Below are 9,108 nucleotides of genomic sequence, written 5' to 3'. Positions count from 1 at the left end.
CAGCAGGAGCACATGCTAGGATTCTAACCCTACATGGAGATGGCTTAGAAGTTCTATCGGGATCTCTTGTAAGTTGGTCCTAATTTTCTCTAAATAAGGAAAGTAGTAGTGAAAAGTATTTTTTCTTCCTGGAGACACAGCTCTTTATTCATCAGCAAAAGAGGCAGAGAAAAAGTTTTTCTTTGCTTGACTTGTGTATATGTCTTACCCTTAATTCAGAAGTAGCACTTGCACTGGTCAAAGGAAATTAAATCTTATTGTTCAGTCTGATTTTTCAATCTGGAGATTGCTGAACTTGAACCATCCCTCATATGTCACCATCAGATATCAGATGACGCTTTAGGCTCAAAATGTTGCCAGGTTCCTTGGAAAAGGAATAGGCCAAGTTTCATTATTGCATACTAAGTGGAATTCAGCCTCCATAGAATGACTATGCTATGGTGAACCAGGTGTAACACCCTAAATTTAGTCACTCCACATTTATAATGACGGATTCAGAAAGGTATATTGGCCAATGCCGGAGTACGCTGATGGCCTAGTTCGTGTTTTTCAACTGTAAAAATGAGTACATTTGCAAATATTTAGCATGCAAGCCAAATTCTGGAAAAGTTCAAGTTTTATGCAGCTGTTTTCTTTAATAAAGTTTTCATTTTGCTTCCATTTGGACAATTTGCCTCTTCCTGCCAGTTATTTTCAGTGTCAAAAGCCATCAGTAGCATGACACATGTCCCCATGGGTGAAATCTCATCCACATAATTCAGTATTTTCACAGCATTACTCAGCTGGGTTGTTTTATTATGAGGAAAATGAAACTTTGAAAACATTTCCACCTCTATAACGTACCTCTTAAATTTTAAATAAAATAAAAAAACCCAACAATTCCTATCTGGCAAAAGCGGAGTCCTGTATTTTCCAGGCATTATGTGACTACTTAATCATTCTTTAAAATAACATATGAGACATTAGAAATTTGTTCTTCAAGATGTGAGAACAGCTCTCTGATTTCCAGTGTTAATGTGTTTTCAGCACCCTGTGTATTGTGTGAATGTAGTTGGAACACAGAATGCGCACAATCTCATTACCGTCTCTACGGATGGCAAAATGTGCTCCTGGAGCCTGGACATGCTCTCAACTCCACAGGTGGGTTTGTTTTCACCTATACAGGCAAAAAAGCACCTTCGGTAGAGCAGGATGCCTGCTTAATGGAACAGAGCTCCTAAAAGCCAAAACCTCACGTCCTATACAAACTAAAACCAATGGATGCACTTGAAAGAGTACAGCTTGCTTCCAGCAGTCTCTGCTAAGAGCCAAAACCCATTTCCTTTACCACAAATCATGTAATTATTGTAATACGTTAATACATAGGTCAGTTTCAAGTGAAAATGAAATAATCCATTTTAAAGCACAGTAATTACAGAAGTCGCCTGTGGTATAAATTGTACTTACTCTACAGCATTGTTTAACAAATATGGACTAGATTGCATTGCTGCTGAACACACTCTAAGCACTACGGGTTTCCAAGGCACACAGTCAGAAAGCTTACTTTGCTGCCTGTCTTCAGTAGCCGAAGGAACAAACAATGCAAATCAAAAGTTTTAGAACTAATTTCCCCCTCTGGAATGTTTGCTACTATTGTCTTCCCCTCCTCCGCCTCCTCTCATTTGTATCAGAAATGAAAGGAAACCCAGGAAAATTGTCCAAACCACTAGTGATTATAATAATGGAAACTAAACAAAGAATCTGATGCTGAAAAAGGTCTATGGAAAGCATCTAAGTGTTATCTTCTGGAGTAGTACATTTTCTATTCCAATGCATCGCTCATTTTTTATACATAATTTCTTAGGAAAAAAAATTTAGTATCATTTTTACTAAGCATCATGGGATCTGGTCTTGCTTCAAAGTGCTGCATAGAAACTCCTCTTAATGATTCCATAAATCGTCCATTAATCATGCATTAATGTGCAATTACTATGGAATTATTTGCTTTTCAGTGTTGACACAAGAGGTGGGACTCTTCTATCCCAACCTTAGCCATCTAAAAGCTAGGTCTGTCTCACGTCTAAGCTAGCAATTTGAGTTCCCTCCCAGTTAATGTAGAGAGAGACTGGGCACTTCTGGAGGACGACTCATCCCATCCCAGTGTGAAATACCATTTCAGATATCCACCCCGGGGTACAGAACTGTCAAATCTTAGGATGGATGGGGCTTCTGGAAGTCATCCCATCTACTCCCCTACTCAAAGTACTTCCCTAACTTCAAAGTTAGATCATGTTGTTCATGCTCCTCTAAGGCAACAGTATGGGTCTGGTAGTTGTGTCCTGGGACAGTGAGAAACCAATACTCTTCTAGAATAGAAGTGGAGGAATCTAAAATGGCCCAGACATCTATGCTTAGGCACCTGAATCCCTTCCCCAGTTTCACACTGAAACGTCAAGAAGATAAATCCCACTCTTATGTATTCACTTACTGGAATACTACATTTTGAAGCAGAGTTCTCAGTTCCAGTACTTCATCACTCGGATGGAATTTCCCTGCTTCAAAACTGGCTTTCAACAAGGATGAGAACACACCCCACATTACGCTGAAGTCTGGTGCATAGCTCATGGTGATCTAGAAAAGAAAGGCACAGGACTTGGTGTCAAGCTACATGCCACAGCTTTAAATTAGGAGGAGTAGAGTGTTGCTGATGTGTGTCAGCCTGAAACTTTCCGAAGACACAGATCCAGAACACTCGTGTACAGCTGTGATGTAGGCGCTGGGAGGAGAAAGTCCACCACAGTATCTGGCAGTGTCTCCACAGAGACACTAAATGATGATCTCACCCCAGAAGATTTTCACAGAAATATATAGTCCACAGGTGCTCTGCCAATCCATTTTCCAGGTCTTGTTTTGCCTTTTTAGGAGAACCACATGTATTTCAAATAAATTTGCAAACCAAGCAAAAGTATTTCTCTATGGATTTGTAGCCCTCTCCTCTCACAGGGACGCCCACTTTCTTTAGCTACAGCAAAAAGCCCTTCTGAGAAAAACGCTACAGGCTTTGGCCCTAGAAAAATAGCAGTTTAGACATTTTAAACATAGAAAACATACCCACTTAAATAGCCAAAAATGAAAATTGCTAAATCACTCATCCCCTTTGTGGATTCTTGGGTTACACCATTTCGGCTGAACAACCAAAAAGTTGTGCAAAATCTGCTCAAAGTGTACGCATCTTGCAATGGCCACAAACTGCCCATACTGGTTGTACTTGCAATAGCAAAACTGGGCATGTTGATTTACTTTGAAATATAGCTACCAAATGGAAAAAGAAAATGTCCTTGCTGGTTTGTAGCTTAATGGTGGAATCTAGAGGGAGATTTTATGGTTACCTCAGAAAATCCCTGAAAAGCAATGCTTAGAGTGGTGATGGTGACAGGACCACAACTTTTAAATTTTGTTCCGCTAAGAGACGAATGGCAGAGTCTGATAAATGCCTCAGCTGCACACGATATTACATGTGTTTCCTGATGAACAATTGATTTGAAAAATGTTTGTAAATAGAAGGGTGTTGCATGTTTTATTAGAACCTGGGGCTGGCAAGTGTAACCATTAAGGTATTATCTTTAGTTTCTGCACCATTAGATTTTAAGTTCTCACCTGTCCTCTCTGCCTGATTTAAGATGATGTAGCAAAGGCCAATGCCTTCCAGCTGCTCTCAAATGTGTGACAGACAGCGGCGGGGATGGCAGGAGCAGTGCATCCTAGTTTGTGACACTGCATTTTCTAGCAATGTCCTATGTAGAAACCAAAGTCTTGTGGCTGAGTCAAATGATTTCTTCTTCCCCTCCTGCTACTCTGTGTAACATTTAGAAATTTATTCGGAAAAAAAAAAGCAAAACAGCCAAACAAAAGGATGACTGCAGAATAATAATGAAGACCTGTTTTGGTAGGAGAGCATGGAGCTGGTGTACAATAAGTCCAAACCGGTGGCCGTTACAGGAATGGCTTTCCCAACTGGAGATGTCAATAACTTTGTTGTTGGCAGTGAAGAGGGAACAGTCTACACAGCCTGTCGTCATGGAAGGTGATGTTCAGCATTTTGTACTTAAATAACATTGTGTACCTGTGTTGGCGTGCGGTAGCCAAGTGTGTGTGGAGAGTGTTTCATGTATTTTCTCTTGGATCAACAATGTCTGTACTGTTCTACTTCACATGGCTAGGACAGAAGTCGCCCAACTTTGAGCATCTGTGCTACAGCCTGTTATACTGGGCTGTATGCAGGCTCCCTGCATAGCTGGTGGGGAGCAACGACTGCTCTTAGGGTTTGATTTCCTTTACCTTTTTCAGACATCTGCATGAAGAAGAGATGAACGGGACCTCAGAAATGCCACTTTGTCACCCATGAGGTGAGACGGTGAGACAGAGGTCTAGGCAGCTAGCTGAGCTGTAGGCGTCTATGTCTGGGCAGGTCGAATCAGGCCCTAGGAGATGGTTTTGTCGCAGACCTAAACCACCCATAAGAGATGGTAATCTGCTTTATTTTTTACCATCTTCGGTCTCCACAGGCATGTATCAGAGAAAAGCCACCACGGGCACACATGCATGCATGTCCCAGTGCACGGCCATCCAGCGCCAGGTCTTGGCGTGCAGCACTGCCGGCTGCATCTGTGCAGCCAGGCTAGAGATTGAGTCCTGCTGGCCCCCGCTCTCGGTGGGCAGTCTGGGCACAGTTTGGACATGCCCACCCTCTCCAGGAGGGTGAGAAGGTTTTGTTGTGCAGCCAGGACCCATGCCACGCTGTTTCCCCTCAGCCTGGGCTGCCGCCTGGTTTATTTGCTAACAAACACAGACATAGCCACAGTGTGCCACACGGGTACACAAGATCTGGCTGACCCACTCCCAGGACGGGTACCCTGTGCTCTCTCACACATGGTGGTCATATCCCTTCCTCACATAACCCAGGCTGTACTTTAATACTGCAAGTTCCTTATTTTTCACCCTGTAAATCTGCAGGACGCTAGCATGCTCAGGTAGCATCTGGTAGTAGTTTCATCCTCTGGGATGCTTGAAAGACTATTGCAAAGAAGAAACTTTTTTCACTGATAGACTTGAAGCTCACCCCAACACTTCAATCATTTGCAATATTCTCTGAATTCATATTTTATCATATTCTGTGTTTCTGTTGATCAAATAGACATCGATACACTGGTTTAAGATTGTGAGGCTTCTATTACAAATTTCTAACGTTGTATAAATACATTTTACATATATTTTGTTAACTTTTTTAATGAACTCTTTTTACATAAACAATTTTTATTTTAAAATATTTTTATTTTAGCCTGACCACCGACAGTATTGCAAAATTGTGTTGTTATACTGATAGGCTGTGTGTCAGCTGATGGTTTGAATTAGTCTTAGGCTGCTAGGATAAATGAAGCATGCCCAAGGGCAGTTCTCACTTCTGATCTTTCAGACATGCCTGGTTTGTTCCTTACAAGAGGAGGAAGGTGTCAGATCCTCTTGTTAGCCCACCTTTTTAGCAAACCTTCTGTTGACCATCAGCAATCGCACGCCTTTTCTGCTCCTGCCTGTCTTTCCTAGAGCTTTTTGCTGTCATCGCCATTTTATTTCCAGAGGCTCCTGTGTCTCTCAGCCCAGCACAGTGGAGAGCCATATGTTATTCTGGAGAAAGGTGTGTCAAAGCACAGCAGACACACAAGGTGTTCTCTGTGCTCCACAACTCCCCTCATCCCACCGACTCCATGGCAGACAGATGGGGATAAAATAAGAGGTGTGCTTCATACCCAGCATTGCAGAGGCACTGCAGAACTCAGCCGCTGCTCCAGCACATGCTGCGAGGTCTGGCAGAGGAGCCTAAGTGAGGCCACACTGTCATGGTCAACGGGAGAGGTGAGGGGACATCACGCTAGCAATACGAGGGAGCAATTTCCTTCAGAGCAGGTCCTCATCTCTCTGGGTACGCTGTATTCATACTCGCACAGGGCTGGCAACCTCGTCAGAGCTGTGGCTATTTTTAATGTATTTTCTTTCACTGGCAATTTTTCTATAATATGACTAAAAGGGCAATTTCATGATTCCCCTTTCTGTACACACTGTGAGACAGCACTGACAACTGATCTGGCGTCATTTGCTTCCAGAAAGAAGAAAACTGCGCATATTCTCTCTTACACAGCATTGTATTTTTCCTTCCTAATAGCTATTCTAGCCTCAGGCCGATGAAATGCACATCTCCCCTTGTTCAAAGTAATGACTGTATGATGCCTGATTACAGGAACAGTTCCTTCACTTCTTGTGAAAAAGGATTTACTTCCTAGTGACTTGATTGACTGCTGTGGAAAGTTACTTTAGATATTTAAGAGAAAAAGAATTGCTCATGAAAAGTCATTAATGTATTTGCATTTTTATTTTAATTATTATTTCTTGTGATAATGGCTTAGAGGCATAAGCTATAGTATAATTATAATTTAGAATTATTTTATAATTATACATAAAATTTCTTTCAAGCTACAGTAGTAGACAGTGTATGTAAAAGTAAGTAAGGCAAGTAAGTCTTCAGAAGTAAGAGAAAGTCTCCCTGTGCTGGATCCTGAGCATTAATTGTGCCCACAGCAGTAAATCTCTGCAGGCAAAGGCCTTACTGAAAGGGGAGAGATTTACAGATTAAATGGAACTTTAAAAGGAAAGAGGAACCTAAAAGTAAAGAAAAACTATGTTAAATCAACAGATGTTAAATCACTCTCTGAATGCAAATGTCCCTTCTTCCTGCAGTAAAGCTGGCATTGGTGAAGTTTTTGAAGGTCACCAAGGACCCGTCACAGGAATCAATTGCCACATGGCAGTGGGTCCAATTGACTTTTCCCATCTCTTTGTCACATCATCATTTGACTGGACGGTCAAGTTGTGGACCACAAAGGTGAGAAATCTGAGCTGGGGTGGGATGGGTAATGCAATTTGTGAAAATGCTGTTGTCAGAAATATTTCACTATTGTCTCTATCAAGTCCTAAGAGTCAATTAATTGAAAGGCTGTGCTTAGAATAGGCATAGTCATAAAATTATAAGTAAAATATATACCTAGTGTAACTGTGTCAAACATATTTGCTCTGGAGCACACCCTGCAGCTTAAAGGTAGCTTCAGCTGGCCTGCACTTCAATATTAACTCTACTGCTGAGCAATTTTACTAGGCAAGGAGATTAGGATGTCTGGTACTGCAAGTCATCAAACAATCCATCTAGCACTCCCTGTGCCGGCTAAATCGCAAGGCTAATACTATGCACCATGGTGGTGCAGCAGCAGGAACACTTTCTTCTGATGAAGCAACAGGGGAAGCATGCGTATGACTTAATGCCATCAAGATCATTCATGAAATTCATTGCTGTAAGAGGTTGTGATAGCCAAAAAGTATAAATTGTCCCAATGACATTAGACACTGATGGCTGGAAGCAGGGAGGAAATACATGCTGGAACTTACATTCATGACCGCCATGGATCTGTTGCTGACTACTCTAAGGACATGTCCCTGTGACCTCTTACAGCAGAAGCGAATACACAGTCCTGTGAAGCTTTGAAGCCCCAACACCCCATAGAACTGTATGAATATAGGGTAATGATAGCATGAGTGAGAACTGTGGGACAGACTAAACAGACCAACCTGTTTCATTGTACAGGCTGAGTAAAACAGGAGAATGAGAGGTAAAATCCTAATTATATAAGTCATTTAAACAGTTATTTTTGTCATACACCAGAGTAGAGAACTGCCTTCCAAATACCAGGTTTTTGTGTTAACTCTGTTTCTATGCCTGCGTTTGGTTCACATCTTGAGCTGCACCCAGCAGAGTTCCAGTACTGTAAGCTGACCCCAGTCAGGAAGTATCTCAGCGTGTGTTCCTCCAAGACATCGGGGCTTGGAGATGCTAGGACAGATGCACAGCAAATGTAAATACAAAAGTGATCAGAAAGGTTCATGTGACAGCCTTGTGCTGGAAACAGAAGCACAGTTACCTAGATAATAATCTGAATCACCTTCCACAGTAGCTTCACAATGCATTTATTAATGGCCTGATCCAATGTGCATGCTAATTAACAGGTATCTTTTCCTGATCAACAGTGACCACAGCTGACGGTTTTGTCTTGAGTGTTACATTTTAGGAAACTCATTATAAGAAAGGTGCATGATTTACCTAATTTGCATGCAACCATATACATCAGTGGACCTGGCCTTAACCAATGCAGAAGTGGTCCAGGGGAGTGGTCACGGGCAGGCTGGAATGGGTCTGGGATGGGTCCTAGGTGGTAAATGTTAGAAAGGGCTGCAGGATAACCAAGTGATGGAGAGCTCAGGTGTTAGCTGGCTGGGGCTGGCTAGGCTGTCTGGTATCTGAGATAAGGGAGTCCTGGACAGTGGCAACTGGTGGCAAGGGAATAATGGAGAGTTGAAGTTGAAGCTGAGTTAGGGGAAAAGAATTTGTAGGGACTGGGGGAAACATGAAAGCCAGGTACTGATTCCAAACATCTGTGTCCAGAAAAGTCTAGGATGAGTATCTGACCCTCAGCTTGAAGTTGAACATGGCAATAAGGGTCTCATCCATCTGCAGCTTAAATGAAATATAAAGGGATAATAAGGCCTGGTTTTTATTCATCTCCTGGGATTTTAGAATTTAGCAGTAACACTAACACAGCATATTTTGGGCACAAAGACACTGCAGTTAGCAGTACAGTTATCCTTGTGGAAGAATTCAGTGCCAAAGAGGTTAGGTCAGCTTCTGTTCAATACAGTCAGTTTTCAAAGAACCAAACAATTTACATTTCTAATATCTACCAAGCTGTGGCTCATCTGGCAAGAGGGGCTTCCTGAGAAAGCTGTTTGACCTAGCTGATGTGAGCTGTGATGTGCATGTGACACACCACAGCACCACTCAGAGCTGGAAGCCGCATCGCTGTATTGGATCACTTGCTTTCTTCTGGAGCAGGTTTGAGCAGCAGCAGTCCCAGGCTGCTACACTGCCAGCCACTGCCCAGTGAAGACATCCTCTGAGACTCTAGAAGAGTTCTTGAACTGTCGTGAATGTTTTCTTTTTCTTCCAATTTGACTTCAGCAGAAGTTTCTTTC

At 42.2% G+C, this 9,108-nt stretch overlaps 1 protein-coding gene across 1 annotated transcript in view; it reads left to right on the top strand.

The window, feature by feature from the left end:
* Positions 1–6,913, top strand: part of LOC104623635 (cytoplasmic dynein 1 intermediate chain 1-like) — a gene marked incomplete at its 3' end in the record, with an annotated part of 42,887 nt that extends 35,974 nt beyond the window's left edge. Inside the window, exons 8-10 of the mRNA XM_010290785.1 lie at positions 1,027–1,140; positions 3,930–4,063; positions 6,769–6,913. Of these exons, the coding sequence (XP_010289087.1) occupies positions 1,027–1,140; positions 3,930–4,063; positions 6,769–6,913 (393 nt within the window). The remainder of the gene's footprint in view (positions 1–1,026; positions 1,141–3,929; positions 4,064–6,768) is intronic.
* Between the last annotated feature and the right edge of the window lie 2,195 nt (positions 6,914–9,108).

Source organism: Phaethon lepturus, unplaced genomic scaffold, assembly GCF_000687285.1.
Source record: "Phaethon lepturus isolate BGI_N335 unplaced genomic scaffold, ASM68728v1 scaffold55910, whole genome shotgun sequence".
Lineage (NCBI taxonomy): Eukaryota > Metazoa > Chordata > Aves > Phaethontiformes > Phaethontidae > Phaethon > Phaethon lepturus.
This window is presented reverse-complemented; position numbering and strand designations above follow the sequence as displayed.